A 19,527-nucleotide genomic window follows, 5' to 3' on the forward strand; every position below is an offset into this window, starting at 1 on the left:
GATGTACTCAGGAGCAGCACAAGTGATATTAAAGGCACATATCTGCACAGACTGCATATACCCACGAATACAGACTATTAAAGGTTACAGTCTATTCTTACATTCATGCAGAATCCCAGGTCATTGGTAACAAGACTGATGCGCCAATCTACGAAGAGTGATTTTAGAAGATATCAGGCTATTTAATTTGTCCCAGTTTCAGTTTCAGTGACTTTCAGTGTCTAATGTCCAAGAAAAAGTAAACAACACAAGTCGAATATCCAACATAGCTAATACAGTGCTGTAAGAGATCAGCCAGAACACGTCCATCCATAGAATCAACGCCATCACCAAGGTCAAGCAAATCACACAGAACAAATAGTACAAACTGCTAAAATAAACCAAATAAATCATTCATCCAACTTTTATGGTTCTTTTCTAAATAAGTACTCCAAAGCACAATTATTATTTTACAGTTTTTGCCTTTTTTGTGTGTCTGTGTTCATATCATACCCACACATGAAGTGAAAAATGTGAAGCTCCTCACACACAATTGCAGCCCTTTTCGGTTTTGCTTAACACACTGAAGACATGCTTTTAATGTCATGAAGGGGAATCTTCTTCTAACGTTGACTTATTCACACTTTCTGGTTACTTGCTAATAGTCCACACATTTCAAGTATTTTATTCATCAGCCAAGGTGATGATCACTTCCTTCCAATGGGGTCTTGGTCATAGAGCCTATAGGCGGATGGTGCTGGTGCCTTGGAGGTGAGGCAAAGTGAAAATGCTGTATGAACAGAAGTAATTGCTGCAATTATAGCAACACTTTCTGGTGAGCAGTGTAGCATCAAGCAAGCAGATGAGCAGAGCCACATGGACAATACTATTATGTTGCTTTGAGTAGAGTATCTCCTTTGTGAACATGAAAGCTTGCAGACCTGAATAGCCTCTCATGAAGCTGGTAGCTGTTACACGTAGTACATGCACAGCAGGGTTAGCTTGTTGTTAACAACTGAAAGCTGTAGCTGAGTTAAGTAGATCCAGCTAATAAAAACATACAGTTAAACAAAACAAGCATAAATTCCTTTGATAAGGATGATTTGGAAAAATCCTTCTCCTTAGTAACATTTCCTCAAATCTGGAGGTCTGTACACTGTTGCACCAAAACGTCCGAATTCACAGACTTACATGCACACACACACAAACAGCCACTGTGCATCTAATGGTGAAGCCAGTGTCCACTGGTCATTGCACATCCAGCGTTCACGTATCTGACATGGTGCACATGCTTGAACACTGGCTGAACTAGTGTTTGTAGCTGTGCCATCCCTCCTACACAGTACTGTGGTAACACAGAGGCACTGACATGATAATTATAGTTCTACAGACTGATTGGGCTCCTCCACTGTCTCCCACTGCCTGGAATAAACCAAACTCCCAGCTCGCGACACAGTATGATACTCATACATACACACACAGAGACATTCAAATAGATACACACCAGCAGCCTTAAAAACACAAGAAGAGTTCCACTCATTTGCGGAAAAGGAACAGTACTTGTCTATCTTCCTGAGTACATGGATTTATAAATAATCATGTACTCACAGGTACTAAATTTAGATACAAAAGTAAGTGAACATTTTACGCTAAGTCTCTATGCTTTTACAATCAAAATCTGAGCCCTGACAGGTGTGTGTATGTGTGTATATGTGTGTGTGTGTGTGTGTGTGTGGCTGTAAGAGAGTGAGAAAGAGACAGACAGTGTACTGAATAGTTTCATAACACTGCCGTATTAAGCCCAAATCTTAGATAATATTGGATGATATTTTATATTAGATAATGTGGTTGTCTTACGTTCAAGGACAGCGTTTAAAAGTCTTGACACAGTCACACACTTCTGTCTGTCTCTGTAGACGAGAGTAGTGATAGTTGAGTGGGAAGCTAGCATTTAACTGAATGTGCGTAGAGTTTGTAGAGTTCTCTACAAATCTTTATCCAAAGGCAGCCTTTGGGGAGGGATGGTCTTGTATTACTGTCCACCGTCTTACTGCTGTCTATTTAATGTACAGTACCTTATGCCAGCCATTGCAATTAATACATACATTTAGCAGTTTTTGTCATTTGTTTTGATACGGCTTTACCAGTAAACTCTTAACAATCCAAAGTTAATGGTGCCACTCACAATTTCACAGTGTCAGTAGTAATTTAAACTGCCCACAGACACCAAACACGACAATGCGCCAGTCACATGGAAAACCTCAATTATGTTTTCATATGAATTGCAGGTTTATGGTTCATTATGATTTACCCATAGGCCATGGGAAACCATCACAGCTGGCTGCTTTACTCTCATCTGATGATGAATATTTTAGATTACACTAATTGAGTGTATTGAGGGCTACAATTAGAAGTCAGAGTCGGTAACTAAGATCCTAACTGCAACACTGTCGATCCAGTCTTCACAAAATTTGGTGTGTACTTTAACCAACACTTACATTAGCCCAGTAAGCGTGCTATAATTAACTGATTCTTAAATTTCAAACTGCTACACTGCCGCTTTAGATAGTTGTTTAAAAATATGTGCGATGTTATGTTCAGCTGTTGCAGAGCAGAAATGATCAGGTGCAGATAAAGAGGTTGTAGCCTTGAGATGGATGATTTAAAAGTCATGTGTAGGAAAGCAGAGCAGTAACGGTCTGAATCGCAGCAAAGAAGATGAAAAGACGCTGAGAGAAAATGTGTTTCTGAATAAATTAGCAGAGGAAGATGAGGCAGACATGAGGAAGAAGGAAGACCTAAACACAGAGAAAGAGACCAGAAAAGAGAAGGAAGAGGTAGAGATACAGGAAACGTTTGAGCCTGTGAGGAGGTTGTGTTAGTGCCCCGAGGCCCCTTTAAGATTATTGCAGTGAATGTGAGCAGCTGGTAAAAGAAACATCAGACCTTCAGAAAGAGATCGAGACCTGCTCCTGGCTACAGTTCTCCTCTGAGGCGATTCGCTCATTTCTCCACTTAGTGAATGTGAGTGTGAACACTGAGGACCAGATGGCCTCCTCCTCCCTCCTCCCCCAACCCCCCTTTACTTCTCGCCTTCCCTTCTTCGCGGTTTCCTTACCTCCCTGGCGTGTGTGTGTGTTGGTGCGTGGGTGTATGGCTGGATTTTGTGCCAGTAGCCAAACAGACTGATGCATGATGACATTTTCTCCAGCAGAAAGAAAAGAAAAGAAAGAGCTCTCCTCCTCCTCCTCCTGTCCTCCTCCCCTCTCTCCCTCTTCCCTTGAAAGACGCTGTCAGCTATGACTAGCCTTGTTCAACACTGAAACACACACACACACACCAGTTCTCCTTGCTGTACCACACAGATCCACATACTGTATATGTGTACCAGACTCTCCTCTTCCTCTCTTGCTGACAGGCTGGAGTCAGACCCACTCCATCCCCATCAGTAATGCTCTCTGTTCAGGATGTGACAGGGAGGAAACAAGGTTGACTTGAGCTGAAGTCATGCCGTAGCTCGGGGCAGACGAGGAGGAAATATCACTATCCTACTAATGTTGTTTTAAATAGCCGTGTCTTCGGGCCAGCCGGCGAGCACTGCCGGCACACTGTCAGCGCTGAGGAGGATCTACAAGGGCTGCTCCGTTCGATTTGACGCGGCCTAATTCAGCAGGATGTCATTTGAGTCCGCTGAATTAAATTTCGCAACGTGATGGGTGATTGCATTCCTATTTGGGAACGAGCCCTACTGTATGTCTTTCGATTAAAAGCGAGTCAGCAGACATCTGTTTAGTTCCAGGAAATGCAGCTCATGTCAAATGAAATATAGGCTTTGCTATTAACAGGGGAAACACACAGAGAGTAAAACTTGCCTCTCATGTGCGCTGAGGAGAGAATTGTAAAGAACATGCAGCTACAACAACATTTTGGGACACAGTAAATGGAAAACACAAAGAAGCTAAAACCTGGGCACGAAACAAGCAGGACGATACATACTGTAGACTGACAGGTGGCATATTTGACTGCGCTACATTACGTTGGTTCGAGTGGAAACTGGTCCAGTCCTGAAATTAGATTGCTGTATGGAAGCTGGAACATTTCTGGGTCCATCTGTCTTATTAAATTTGGTGCTTTTGTTGTAGTTTCAGGTTTGTGGGACTCTGTTAGGAAAAGGTGATGTTGTATATTTCTCTGCACCAATCGAGATTCAGCGATATTTCAATTTAAATCTGATAACAGTTGTTGGGGTGTTTGCTTATGTTGCCAGGCCACTGTCAATCAAATCCCATCCACCCACACAGTCCTTTATGATGGACATTAGCTGAGTTTACATTCTGAGCATTACACTCCTAATACAGCAGAACAATGTTTTTTTTCTCAGCGTTGATTGTGGAGAATTTGCTAACAGGTATTTAGTTTTATTAGAAACACAATTTGAAAGTGTTATAAAGGGCTTCAGAGTCTCACTCGCTTTTCTCTTTAAATTGGTTTGCACGCTGTACGATACAATGTCATATGTAAGATTGTCACAAGGTTGTTTTGTTTGTGCCTTTACTCGCCGTGTGATTTCTTTTCTTCACACCTTCAGATTGCAGCAGATTGCAACAACTTTTACCGAAAAATGTCTCACGTTTTTTTCTAAACATGTTGACATGTGAAATTGGCAGAGAACTTTTAATGATTTCTTGTCTGAGAGATGGCCTCCACTGTTTCTCAAGTTTCTGCTGCGACTTTTTCCTCTGAACGCTTCTTCTGTCTTGTTTTTAACTTTCTTTTTTTTTTTTTTTTTTTTTACCGTGCCTCTGTTTCTGAAGTCGCTCAGTCCCTCTCTCTTTCTTTATTTTCTTTTGTCTCCCAGATCGGCTCCCCTCTGCTGACATTGCAGACATATCCCAATGATGTAAACTAGTGTAATGATTACTACAGCCATCAGGGACTCCTAATGACGAGATCAAAACACATACTGTACAACACACACACACACACACACACACACACACACACACACACACACACACACACACACACACACAGCCTCACTTTTCTTCCTCTAACTTGCGTATGTGTCTGCATTTTTGGTCTCCAGATTCTGAGTAATAGGAAAGGTCTCCTGCCAGAACCCAACCTTGCCCAGCTGTTGACCAGTATGACCAACCCTGCTGCCCTGCAGATCCTCATGAGACCATACCACACTGGGAAAAGAGGAGGTATGTCACAAAAATGAGGGCACTGTAACTCACATGAATACATGAGGCAAATATAAATGCCACTTTTCTATCACATTATCTACATTTGACTGCCGCTCTTGCATAGTAGCGTTGCAGCCTCTACGATGGTTTAATGGCACCTGATTGGAGAGTTACCACCACCAACTGTTAATCTTGATCAGATCTAACGTTTGCATGGTGAGAGAGATGAATCACATTTCCTGTTACCCATTTTCTCTAAGTTTGGTTCATATTTGCACTGCATTTGGATGGAAACCTGGCAACTGACAAGTGCAGCTGTATGGATCAGCTTTTCATTTGGTTTAAGCCTTACAAATAAAACCCCCAGTGTAATGATGTACAGATGTTACTTTATGCACTCTGAAGTATACAGTATACCCAATACTGTGATTAATCACCTCTTTTACCCCTCTGAATTATACCTGATGACTTACATCAGCATATACCATGTAGTGTGCATCACATGGGCTATTGGTGTAGATCAATTGCAGCGACCTCGAGCTAGCATAGTGGTAATCTCATGCTGGTCCTGTGTATAATAGCTGAAATGGATGGGGGTGCACTGGAGAGGAATGTTGACAGAGCTCAAGGGGAGATGTCACACATCCAGTTGAAGTTAAAGGTTTGTGAACCTTTTGTATAACATAAAACATGATTAACTTTTTATATGTTTACAAGTCTGATCCAAGATGCATTGTGCTGTATATAGAGGTGAGGAGTGGGAGGGGACACTGGTTTTGTCTTCAAACGACATCTTTAATGTTCCTTCAGACAGACACGCTGGACTGTCCTGCATAGTGTTATGACCCTATAGGTGTATGTAAGGACCAGCTGTTCCAGTGGCTTCAGTTTATTTTGTTTATTAAATCATGTTCTAGCTGTCAGTTTGGCACAGTGGATGAGTGGATGAGTTTTAATGAGTGGATGGCACAGTGGATGAGTGGATGAGTTTTAATGAGTGGATGAGTTTTAATACGACAGTACTCATGAGCCTTGGCTTACGTTGCTGTTGGAGGACGAGCCAGGGAAGAATCAGAGCTGAAGGAAACTTAAAACATTTGGTTGTTGAATTTGGGAAGAAAACATAGTGCTGTAATTGCTGAATTCAACCAAAATTGTCCCAGTAAGTAAAGTGATTGAAGCCGCAGATTGTGTTTTGTGTACTGGCACCTCACCTTTTTCTTTTAAGCTGTGTGACTGGATGTTTTTCTCCAAATTGCACCTTGGGAGTGATAGTTAAACGTTTCCCTCAGCGGTTTTATGCACACAGGCTCATATCTTTTTGACTTTTTATCAAAGAGCCAGGTCTTTTCCAACGCAGTTGTTAATCTCCTGTCCTGTTGTCTGTGGAAAAGTGAGAACATGCAGAACCACTCTCAAAATGCTTTTTGGATATTGTTCACGAGTGTTGTTTGCAGCTCCTGCAGTTCCCTTTTAGTAATATACAGCAAAAAACTTTCAACTTCAACTGCACACTTTGAATCATCTTTGAGATTTTAAAGCAAATTAACGCCCTGAACTCGTTCTTCAGAGTGTTCATTCTGCTGCTGAGGGCCTGATGATAATCAAATATCCACTGTATGAGTCTGTCCCTCTGTTAAGCCCTCCTATATACTGTAATCACTTTGTCGACGGCTTCATTTGATGAATGGCTAATCACGTATTAAAATGAAATCGTGTGACATTAGGGGAACAAATGAGAACAGGAAGGAGAGAAGATGGGAGAGGTGGGGGAGCTCTCTTAAAGAAGAGCATGCACAATTAAAGTCTAAAATTAGGACCTTGATTAAATGTTAAACTTTCTCTACCTATTCTGGTGGAAGCTACCATTAGCATTGACGCTTACATTTATTATGAGGAGACCTTGTAATTCATAGAAGTAACACACACACACGCACACAAAAGCCAGAGAAAGGGGGTGTGTACTTGTGTAGGGTGGCGACTGCCTAAAGGTGAGAAACGCCGTGCGAGCAATTTGGCTGAAATGAATCCTGAACAAGGAAAAGGTGTTAAAAGTGTGAATGTGGGCAAACCCTACTAAATATAGGACATCTGTACACGGTTCTTCCATTAAATAAAACTCTGGAGCTCAGAAAGTCATACCATACTGGTCAGAATCAATGAACGTCAGTCAAAACAAACTTACTTTTTCTTGTTGCCATGGTGATTCACTGAGCAAGAGGATTGATTATTCTGTATTCAAATCAAATTATTCAGCACTACAAAAGAAAACCACACAGGGTGCTGAAATAGTGCTAACGAGCCAGCATTTGGCCGTACTTCTTCCTCCAGGCTCGATCAGCGCGAACAGCAGAAGGAAACTGCTGTTTGTTTATTGCTTGATTTTTTTTGGAAGAAAAGACAGTTATTGGTGCACAGAACATGCACAGCTGTAACCATTTCATCCTATGTCTCGTTAAGCTGGCTGTCTTCATCAGAGCTCCACAGCGAGCTAAACTGGCTTCCGGTTAAAGATGGAGAGAGATGTTCAGTGAAAACTGGACAATGAATTCAGTAACAGTGACTACAAATGAAGAGAATGATGAGATACCATAACCAAGAGGTAGACCAAGCGTACTGTAAGCATTTGTAAAAACAGGGCAAGAAAGCTGGATTCACAACAGTTCTGTGTCGTGCTGTAAAATTCAAGTCATTGTTTCCTGTCTGAAGACGCTCAGCATCATCGGTGAAGGAGCAACATTAAATCCCTGCAGGTAGTCAGTGGTGGAACACAACTATGTATATTTACTCAAAAACTACACTTAACGACAGTTGTGAGGTACTTGCACTTTACTTGAATATTCACATTTTCTGCTGTTAGTACTCCACTACATTTCACAAATGTTGCAATATATGTATTTGTTAACTGTATTTACTAGTTACTTTGCAGATTCAGATGAATAAAATATAATGGATAATTAAAGTTTAATATAAGAAAATGGACGAAATTCACAAGCTCGCAGTGTGTAAGTAGTTAAAATCAGCTCCATCGGCTGCAACACATCAATCATTCATCAGTAATTGGAATCCAGTATCCAGAATGTCCAGTATTCTGAAATGGGCCATTCTGCACAATGAGCACTTATAGTAATTTTTTAATAGTAGAAATCTAAAGTATAGTATAGTCTGTCTACACTGTGGTATTATGACTATTACTTAAGTAAAAGATCTAGGAAGTACATAATTTCATTGAGTAAACATACACAAGCTCACATTAGTACACAGTAGAAGTTAAAAAAAAAAGTAAATAGGTAGCCCTACAGTAATAAACTGTTTTATTTGAAACATGTTCGCCTCTAGCAGCTCGTATAACATGGGCGACACACCAGTTTTACAGTTTAACAAAAGTAATTTATTAACATCAGCAAACGAATAAAATGCTTAAGTGAACATGAACAAGCCGCGGAGTGTGAGTATGAGTGGAGTCAGCAGTGTGAGGTGTGTGTGAGTGAAGTGTGTGGATGTTGTAGGGTGCATGGAGGAACATAAGAGGAACCAAAGTAAGGCTGCTGACTGTCTGCAGGAGAAGAGGAGGGAGGACACAAAAAAACAGATAATGCTCCAACAACAGAGGCGGCAAATAAAAGATGATATTTGCTTTTTGACGGTTCTGATCAAAGGTGGACATTATGATGTCGGTTAAACTCGCTCGTAGTTGCTATGTGCACAGAGCGGCCAGCTGAAACTGATGGTAGACCACAGAGAGAGGAGCGTCAGTTCCCACTGTGACTGTCGTCTTTAGAAATGAAATGAAATAGTTCAGCATGTTTCACAGCCACTGTGTTCTTTACATTACAGCCGTTTTTGTGGACTGTCAGTACCTTTGACACATGATAAAAACTGTTTCAAGAAGTCTGAATTTTGCATTTTTCTGCTTTTGTTTTCTTATCGATTTCTTATTTGTTGTTTGAGCTCCTTCTTTTCAACATTAAAATGGAATTTGAAGTTGGAAAAAGTTCGAGTTATGAGGGAGGCAATTTGCTTTGTGCTAACTTAATATCCCAATATTGTGCTTGTTATGAAACAGAAGGCTGTGTGGTTGCTTGAAATGTACTGTAAATGACTGATGGATTGGTTGTCTGACTAATAATTCTGCCTGTTCACGCCTGTTGACAAGATGATTGATTCATGCATTAGTGGAAACAGAATTTATGAAAGAAAATCACAAAGAGAAGCTCAGATTGATGTTTTATTTGTTGTTTATCTGTGTTTTTAGGGAAGTACGGGCGTCACACCAGCCTGCCGTTCCTCAGACCTCCTCTCACCACAGCTCTGCTCACACTGGGAAAAGCGCACCAGGTCACAATAACACCAACATCTGTGTGGGATTGTTTTTTACTGCCTGTGTGTGTGTCGATGTGTCTGTTACGATGTCTGTTTTTCCTTTACCTTGCAGAGTGCGATGCTTGGTAATGGACTAGTCCTCCAGAACCTCTTGCACATGCAGCTCGCCCAGCAGCAGCTTCTACACATCAAAGACAAACGCATCAGCAGCGTAAGACACCTGTGTGTGTGTGTGTGTGTGTGTGTGTTGATCATTTGCATTAGTGGTGAGAGTAAAAGTAGTAGTTGTGGGTATGTGTGCCCTTACATTTTCACCTTCAGCACTTTATGCATAATGAAACCAAATGACCTCCAAATCAGGAAACCTCATAGCTGCTCTTCTGTTTCAAGGAGGACCTTGAGGTTTGAAATTTCCCTCCACATGTTGATCTGCATATTTTAAAATGTCTCCGGTGTTATCTTTAATTGCTGGAGTGAAAGTTAAAGTCACAGTGACTAATGTTCGGCGTGTTTGATGTTGTTTTACGAACTGGATGATGACGGTTCAGAATCCAGAGGAGGAGACTTCTGAGTGTAATTTTCTTCCTTTCTTTTTCGACCCTCCTCCACCCCTCCTCTTTATAAACTCTGCGTTTGCTCCACTCCTTCATTTATTTTCCTCATCTTTCCTGTGGCTTTCCAAATAATATACATTTTCAATTGTTTTACTCCAGAGGGGAATGTGAAATGGGAGAGAGGATACACTTATCATGTATATGTATGATACTTGAGCAGCTGCTACAGGCGAGGCTGCTGGTTTCATAACTTGTATTCATAAAACTGAAGGTGCACAGTATTATGTGTTTCTGTCCCTCCTGGATTCTTGTCCCTTTCTGTCCCTCATCTTCTCTCTGATCTCTGTTCTTTCTTCTCCTTCTCTCTTTTTTTCTTTCTTTGATAATGCTTTTCCTTCCACTCTTCTTTCACCTTCTTTCTTTACATAATGTTCTTGCCTCTCCTCTCTCCTCCACAGGTCTCCAGTCTGCTCGGGGACCCGTCCAGACTGCTGATGCAGAAGGCTTTGTCTCTGCGGCCTCCAGGCCTTGTGCCTCTGGGGAAAGGCCTCCTGGGCGACTCCCCTACAGGTGAGCAGGGCTGAGTATCAAATGATTTGCTGTAATTACTGCAAACTGAGACCTACAGTACCTACAGTACGTTTATCAATCTGTTATTCTGTCATCTTCCATTGTGAGAGTATATGAAAACTTTGGATTACTTGGTGCTGTGCCCAGTTTCTGTTACAATATGTGCTGTACATTCATCTCCCACACTGCTGTAAAGCAGCACATATGACTTCTTGTAAAGGGCCCGACTGGCTCATACAGTGATGTCAGATCAGGGCTGGTAGTGGCTGTGTAGCTTCTCCGTGCAGGTCTCAAAATGAATGTGGTGCCTTATTGCTTATGAAACTTGATGAACTTTTTCAAGTAAAATCTTTAAAAGCTCTTAAAAACCCAAGTTTTGAAACGCCATTCGATATTATTCTAAGCGTATTTTAAGGGATTCTTATGGCCAGCCTTGTGTAGACTTCCCCGACACTGAGCAGAGCATTCACTGCTTTGACCAAACGTGAGCATAGGACAGAACCAAGACTGCATTATACAGAGAAATATCACCATTAAATAGGTTTTTTTTTATGTCAAAGTAAAGTAGGTGGAATTAAAGTACTTCGCCCTCTCACGTCAACCAAAACTGGAATTCTTAGCCTCCTTGTTGTGGATATGCCTCAACTTGAAGCAAAGACTCTCTTAAGGCTGCACGGGTCTGTAACACAAAGCAAAATTTTACTTTGAAGAATAATCTTGCATCAATCCAAGCTGAGACCACCTGTTTCAAGCAGCAAAGAGACTACATATGCCTCAGTATCCTCAAGAGTATTTGTGTTTTTTTCAGGTATTTTCACTGCTGTAAAAAGGACTTGTTCTTTTTACTGAATGTGTGAATTTCTTGTTTGATGTGTATTGATATTTTTTGAACAATGTGTGCTGCAAGAAAAGATATAAACACAGAAGAAGAAGAAGTGATATCCAGATGAAAAATATGTAGGCAGCCCTGAATCAGTGTCAGGTGTCAGTGTTGGCCCTCTGCAGCCTCCTGAATGCGTCACAGTTGTATCATCACTGTACAACTCATCCTCCAGGAAACTGCAGTGCATTTACAATTCAAATCTCCAGCTGAGAGAAGCTGTGATGTTTTAAATGGAAATGATATATCACAGACTGTGTGTGCGCAAACACAAGTAGTTGTGTCTATGTGTCCTGATGTGTTTGTTTGTGCGTGTGTGTGTAACGTGAGGCGTTTATCAGTGCATGTGTCTGTTGGGATTGTTAGCTTAAGGCTTGTTAGAGCTGATTCTTTTATTGTGCTGTGGAGGCCATTTGTCAGAGCAATATTGGATTTATAATAAGTGTGATTTTGTGTACGTGCATGTTTGTGTGTGTGTGTGTTCATTTTCAGTATGTGTTCAAATTGAAGTGATGTGTGTTCATGCTTGTATGCCTGTGTATGTTGTTTTTTTTTTTTTTTGTGCGTGTGTATATGTATGTGTGTACGTATTTGTGTTTATTAAACCCTGGAGTGAGTGAAATATTGGGAGTGTGGAGCAAAGTGCCGGCCTGTAAATAAACACGATGATTTATGAGCCATTCTCAAATATTACAACTGGCTCTGCAGAGACAGTCGGGCTGAGCTCTCAGTTTCCAGCTGTCTGAGTGATTCGTCTCTGTCCAGAGGAGACACAGACACTGATGGGCATCGGTAAAAAGCATCTCATGTGTTTATCTGGCATCTCTCCTCCCCTTGCTTTCATTTCCCTTCAACTTCATTTCCTATTCTATACATCGCTCCGTTGTGCTGCATTTTATGTCATTCCCACTTTTTGCTTTCATTGACTTTGTTTGTTTTTGTCGCCTTTTTTCTTTTCTTTCCTTCTCTTACTTTCTCTTCCCTCTTCTTTTTTCTTTTCTTTTCATTTACTTTCTTGTCGTTTCATTAACATTGTTTTCTATCCTTTGCTTTCCTCCTTCTTCCTTTCCTTACTTTCCCATCCTTTTCCTGTTTTATTGTTTCCCTTCCTTTCTTTTCCCTTTCTTTTCCTCTTTTCTTTTCCTTTCCCTTCCTTTCCTTCTGTCCTTACTTTCTCCTTCCTATGTTGTCTGTCCTACATTTTCATTTTTTCCTTTTTTCCTTTCTTGTCCTTTGCTTTCTTCTCCTGCCCCTATCCATTTTGTTTTCCTTTCCTTCTCTGTCTCTTCTTACAGAGTTGGGCCAGGAGTCTGTGCCATCATCTACCCACAATGCCACAGTAGTGGTATCAGCAGCAGGAGTGATGCCATACCTCCAGGGTCGAGCTGGAGGGGGAGAACAAAACAGCACCCATTCTATCTCCACAACTGCCTCTGCTTCCTCCTCCTGTTCTTCTTCCTCCTCCACCTCCTGTGACAGGCAGCCAGCTCCTCCTGGGACCATGGTGAGCTCCCACTCGCAGGGACAGAGCTTCTCCTTGGGTATAAGTAACTCAGGCCTTGGCCCGCCTCCACCCAACCCTCCTGGAGGAGTTTATACTTCGACAGGACAGCACAACAGCTCAGATGGCTGCTCCCTGGCAAGCATGGTGAGCACAGTGAACACAAATCCACATGCACAGCACCGGGCCATATGACCCCACTGTCTCCCCTGCACTTCTGCATTTCACACTGTTTGTATTCCCTTCTGAATCTCTCCATGTGTCGTTATTTATTTATGCTACTCAGAAACATAGAAACAAAGAAACAGCATGATATTCCATTGGACAGCAGAGCAGACTTCGACCAGATATTTCGCTCTAACTCTGTTGGCTGCTCACCTTATATACTTATGTTTTCAAACAGTTGAACTTTTAGTGTTACAGCAGAAAAGGCTCAGCCATGTGTTTGCTATCTCTGTATACATTTCCCCAAATTTATAACGAGCAGGACATAGTTGCTAACATTATCCTGATAACATGCAGCAGTGACTTCCACACCGTGGGGAAATACTAGACGGTAAGCATGCGAGTTGTGAATGGGGCTTTTTTTAACCTGTAACCTCACACACTAATGTATTTACTTAATGAGGTGCCCCTTGGCCTTGTGAGCAACCGCTGTAGGTCGTTAGGCAGTGAGCCCTTATGTTAACACAGACAAGCTGTGAAATCCATTCCTTACACCATCCATTCCTTTTGATTTTGTGTTTTTGGTTTTGGAAAGAAAAAAATGCACCACCTTCCAAATGCTGTAAATGATTAGTGTCACTCTTTACTGCAGCTCCATGCACCACTTCAGCAGGTGGAGAAATCTAAAGCTCAACAGACCTGTCTTGACTAAAAACAGTTGATAAGCAATAGATGGATGGACACCACTCAGGAGAGGGGTGTGGCATTTTATTGACAACACAATTTAGAAAATAAGATAAAAAGAAACAAAGAAAAAAAGTGTTTCATGAACAATGTGAAGACTTGGTGGCTGCTGTCTCACACTGCTCTCTCTCTCTACCTCACTGTCTCTTTTGGATGGATATTTATTCCTCATTTAACCTTATCAGGTCACACAAGCATTAAGCGATCGCGTGTAAACAGCCTCAGTCTCTCAAGGACTCCTCCTTTGGGAAAATCCCATAATGCACTTCTGTCTCAGCCTTATTTACTTATGGAGTACGCGGCCTTCTGTCTGCCTCCGTCTGCCCAGCCTGCCTGCCTGCCCTATGCCTTTACTGCCTGTTCACCTGTATGCCTTTCTGCACACTCTGAGTACTTGTCTGTCTCTTTGGCTGGGCCTGGTTTAAATAAAGCACTGCTAAGCTAACATCATCATCCTCAATAACTCAGTGTGCAGAGATAATCATAGCACTGAAGTTCTTAGGGGAACTGATTCCAGTCCCAGCGCTGTCTTCTCTAAAGCCTGTTTAATGGAGGGAAAGTGTAATTAACGGAGTGTACAATCCTCCCAGGTTTCCACAGCCTCTTCAGCACTTCAACACAATCTTTGCAGCATTAAAAACCTTATGTTGAGGCTTGTGTGTTGATGTAAAATTTTGCAGTAACACAGCTGGCAGCACAGGCCACAGTACTTTTTGTGCAACCTTAGATGTGATCCAGATCCACGTTGTGAGTGAGGATAGAAATGATGCAAAGTGATGGATCAGAGAATAACACCATCTGAATCTGCTCCTGTCTTTAGGTAAGCAGTGGTCAGAGCTCTCTGTTGGGTGATCCCCCTAAAGAAGTCAGACTGCCCTCCAATCCTTATCTGAACCTGGCCAGCGTCATGCCAGGGGTGGTTCTGCAAGGTGAGCAGAAAAACACTCAACAAATGAAGACATTATCTCATCCAGCTGGGTGTGCAATCAGCTCTATTATCGAAGCTCTTTCAGTGCTTTTGACCATTTGCTAAAAGCATATCAGTTTCTCTGTGTTGAACCTTATGAAGTGCTCACTCCACTAGTACAGCAAGGCTCACTTAGCTGAAGTTCATTTATCAGTGTTCATTTTTTTCTTAATTTTTTGCACAGGAAACAGGTGATGCTGACTCATGTGCAAACTCTTTCACCTCAGTTAATAATAATAATTTAACAAATAGAACTATATAACTCTTGTTAAAGGAATTTTCCTCCAAAAATCTGTCTTTTGACTATCAAAGACTAACTGCCTGTAGTGATTTGATACTGCTGACATTGAAATTTTCCTTTAAAGCCCTCCTGGAGTATATTCATTCATCCAAAGTTGGTGTGTATTTTCAGTATATTAAAGACTTCACACAGAAGCAGTGATAAATACACTTCTGTGTCACATTATCACCTCTTCACAGCACTCAAGCTCTTCCACAGGCTGACTGAGGATTGTTTGGTGCATATGGAAGATACAGATCGGCTTTGAGGAAGGGGATCATGCTCCATCAGTGATGAACTGATGTTCATCTAAACAGATTACAGCTGTCATGAAGGAGCAAGCTACAAACTGTCCACAGCCAAGTTTTAAGAGCACAAGCAGATAGATTTCTGTTGAAAATTCCTTTGTGATATTTTAGTGCCTCTAAATGTTATCCCACAATGCTATCTAACATTGCGCCTCCTTCATGGTTCCCTCCCCTGCTGCACAGGATCAGTGGGGAGTAAAGCCCAGGGGGGACAGGCTGGCTCCGCGGTGTACGGCACCTCGGTTGCTCCTGTTGTCTCCCAGGGCTCCGGCTCCTTCTCCCACAGCGGGACAGCTACAACCACAGCTCCATACAGCACTGATACCTCCACTGACTACAGCCAGTACAACCAGGCCTACACACAGGTACTGCAGCCCAGACAGGCACACTGCACAGAGAGGATGGATGCATGTATGGGGGGTCTGTCTGTTCACAGTTGTGATTTTTAAGTGTTAGTCAGTCTAAAATGTGAGAGAGAGGGATTGTGGTTGAATAGATGAGCGGTGGATGGATACATAACGAGTGAGTGGATGAGTGCAGCAGTGACAGAGTGAGCTGTATCTACAGGAGGCAGGGAGCTGGGTGAGAATGAGGATGGGTTTGGATATTTGGACAGACAGAATGAGAGAGGATTTGGCAGAGAGCGCTGTGTCTTTCCATCTGTCCCTACTCCCTTCCTCTCTCTACACACTCCACTCTGAACAAGTCATGAATCCTCCCCGCTGGCTGTTTGTCTGCATCTCTTCCTCTCTCTCCTTTCTTTCTCTGTCACTCTGTTCCTCTCGTCACAGTTTTGCCTCCTCCAGCAGCAAGTGGCATATCTGATATTTGCAGCGCGATACAAACCCAATTTTAAATGTTAATTACAATCTAATCATCCAAACAAATGAATCATGATTAGATAACCAATAAAACGGTCGGTTTAATTTGTCTGGAAAGACCAGACAAAGGAGGGGAACAGGGGAGAGCCGTCGGCAGGAACAATAGTTAATGAATGACAAAGAAAGAAAGTTGGAGGCAAAAAATCAGCAAAGACAAGAAAATTACTGAGCAAACATTCATCCGTCTGCTCGAGCCGCTCTCCACCTGATGTTTACTGATGTGTGTGCGTGTGTGTGTAGGAGGCCATGCAGCAGTGGTACCAGCACTATCAAGCAGCACAAGCTCACACCTACAACACTGCTGCTCCACAGGACGGCACGGCCACAGACTACAAGGAGCACACACAGGTAACGCGCACACACACACACTCATTTGTGACTGTGTGGGTTTCGATGCGTGCAGTTATGTGTGTTTGTGTGTGCAAAATTATGGCTCATCATCTTTAGTGGTTTGTTTGTTTTTTTTTCAACCAAAGAGTCGCAGATTGGTTTCAATGAATTTTTCTTGTGTTTTATGTTTCCAAACATCATATTGAAAACAGGATCCTCTGGTGATGAGGACAGTTCAGAATATGTTCTCACTGATAAAGAGTGAGCAGATATATGGGAAGATAACACTAAAAATGGTGCAGATGGACCAAAATTTTTACAATTATTTATGGCAAATACAGGTAGAATCCTGAATCAATGAACCCTAATGCTGCAGCATTTGTAAAATAACTGTCTTGTGTTCCAGGCTCCACCAGCATCAACCTATGGGGATTACAGTTCCTACATGCAGGCGGTCACTCAGTACTACTCCCAGCCTGCAACAGCCAATCAGGCCTATGCCAGCAAGGTACACACACACACACACACACACACACACACACACATGCACACACACACATGCACACTAAACCCCAACCGAAACATGATTCTAACCTTAACCCCCAGGATTGAGTCATAACCCTCAATCAGCTGTTCGAAGGGACAAAAACACAGAAGACAAAATGCCGTCACTCTCAAAGTCTGCACTCAAATTGCACACACTCGCTCACACAGAGTACATCCAGGCCTCAGGTAAGCTAAAGAGCCCAGCATGGGCCGACCAAGAGGCTGGAGGATGGCCAGCAAAGAGCACAGGACAGCCCTTTTCAGACATTCAATATGTAACATTTATGGCTTTATTTAGTTTGAGATGATGAATCAATAATTCATTGACACAAGTTCTAAGTTCCAGCGTACCATTTACTAATTATGTCGCACACATTATCAGAGGATTTGATCGATGATACCTGAGGGGCTCCATACAAAACAGGCTCTTTCGAACGCAGCTAGAGAATGTGAGTCAAACAGCTCGCGCAGTGTAAGTGATCTGGAGCAGCAGCCCTCGGAGCAGCATGCCGGTATTTACATTTGGTTTGCCTGCATGTTTATTTGGAGAGAGTGACCTCTCTATGAGACACTGATACCCCTGTTAGAGGGAACACATCACTCTGCGCCCAGCAGCTGAGACCAGACATCTCCACACACCCTGAGCAGCCAGGTCCAGGCTTATCTGGATGCATGTGTGTGAAGTGTTTGCTTGAAGACGCAGCCATTGATCTCGCTCATGGCCCAGTTGCATTCTGGTCTACTGAGCTCACTGGAGAAGGTGATATCCTGGAGAAAATGATACGATGGAGCTCTGACATTGAGTTTCTTCCTGACCTAACTGACCTACGAATATGCTGACACGGATTGGTAGCATTTCGTTTTGGCTGATTGTCCTCAGGGAAAATACAGCAGCAGTCGAATGAGTGATCCTGGTTCAGTGTATCACCTGTCGACGTTGGTCTATCTCATAATAGCCACTAGGGGGCAGAAAGGTTAACATGAATGAATAAATAGACAAGAGACGGAGTAAAATCAGAGGTGCTTTCAACAATAATATGCCTTCTTATAAGATCAGTCAACCATGTGTCGCTCAGTGTGTGTGTGTGTGTGTGTGTGTATCGATCTGTCCACATGGTCACATTGCCTTTCAGGTCAGGATTGCCTTTCCTTATGGGGACAAAAACACAAGATTCCATAGCATAAATCATGAAATTTTAGGCTGAAGATGTTGGGTATGGTTTGGGTAAGTCTGCAGGAAATGAGTGGAAGTGTATATAATGTTCCCTAAAGTGATGGAAACACGACACTGTGTGTGTATGTGTCTCTTCCAGGAGGTAGATGTGTGTAAGCCTCTAGGAGTCTCTCTGCACGCGGTCAGTAATGGCGCGGCGCCTCCACCGGCCGTCCTACCGGCTGCCGCCGTGCTCCCAGCCTACAGCACCCTGCCCTTAATGCCCGGCTTCCTCGGGGCGCCACACCCAGCGGCAGCCGCGCCAAGCCCTGTCACGCACACACACACCGCTGCCACTGACTGGAACACCTACTACTATGTGAGTAGAGAAGACGCATGCTCTTATACAGGATGTGACACTTTAAGTACATCTGTGAGTGAAGCTGGGGGAAATCTCTTTTTCCATTTCTTCCATTTTTCACAAGTGAGTGCACTTAAGTGAAATCCAAACATTTCATATCGCAGCTAACGACTTGAGTTTTCAGCTTCTGATATTAGTAGGCAGAAGTAGTTGTTGACAATGAGGAGTTGAAGGAGAGGATCATTGTTGAATTTAGAGTAATAATTTGTAATAACCGGATGGATTTATTTGTCCTAACAACCCTAACAAGGCCAAAACATTAGAAGAAATGTCAGTACAGACTATTATCTTATACATCTGTTACTCTGGAGTGTGTGAGTGGTGAGTTAAACACTGTTGTTTGCATTAAAAATGAGCTACTGAGACTCGGCGAGAGTGTCAGGATCACCCTTTGTTTTACCTTGTGCTGATAATAAAAGAAGCACAGAAAGAGGTTTGTCAGTGTGAAGCAGCAACAGGAAGCGCTCACTGCGTCACTGGCTGCTCTTAATGCACTACTGCCTGAAATGGTATGAAATGGAGATCAGGGTTTGATTTGCCTCCGCTGCACAGAGAAGTGGGCCCTCATTTAAAGAAGGAAATTATAGTCAGAGGCCTTAATGTCTGGTGTTTCCTGTTTTTATCGCGGTATTTAATCATATTTTAAGACGGCTTATGTCGTATCACTACATCAACAGACTTACTGTGTGTCATCCAGGTTGTGAGAGGATGAGCGGGTTAAGAAAGCAGCATTTTT

The 19,527-nt window shown here is 42.5% G+C and overlaps 1 protein-coding gene across 1 annotated transcript in view; it reads left to right on the plus strand.

The window, feature by feature from the left end:
* The window catches only part of raver2 (ribonucleoprotein, PTB-binding 2), a 77,393-nt gene that overhangs the window by 54,605 nt on the left and 3,261 nt on the right, over window positions 1–19,527 (plus strand). Inside the window, exons 6-15 of the mRNA XM_076724240.1 lie at window positions 5,066–5,186; window positions 9,424–9,506; window positions 9,604–9,702; window positions 10,504–10,615; window positions 12,791–13,143; window positions 14,726–14,834; window positions 15,644–15,825; window positions 16,582–16,689; window positions 17,078–17,179; window positions 18,531–18,749. Of these exons, the coding sequence (XP_076580355.1) occupies window positions 5,066–5,186; window positions 9,424–9,506; window positions 9,604–9,702; window positions 10,504–10,615; window positions 12,791–13,143; window positions 14,726–14,834; window positions 15,644–15,825; window positions 16,582–16,689; window positions 17,078–17,179; window positions 18,531–18,749 (1,488 nt within the window). The remainder of the gene's footprint in view (window positions 1–5,065; window positions 5,187–9,423; window positions 9,507–9,603; window positions 9,703–10,503; window positions 10,616–12,790; window positions 13,144–14,725; window positions 14,835–15,643; window positions 15,826–16,581; window positions 16,690–17,077; window positions 17,180–18,530; window positions 18,750–19,527) is intronic.

This window comes from Chaetodon auriga, chromosome 3 (genome assembly GCF_051107435.1).
Source record: "Chaetodon auriga isolate fChaAug3 chromosome 3, fChaAug3.hap1, whole genome shotgun sequence".
NCBI lineage: Eukaryota > Metazoa > Chordata > Actinopteri > Chaetodontiformes > Chaetodontidae > Chaetodon > Chaetodon auriga.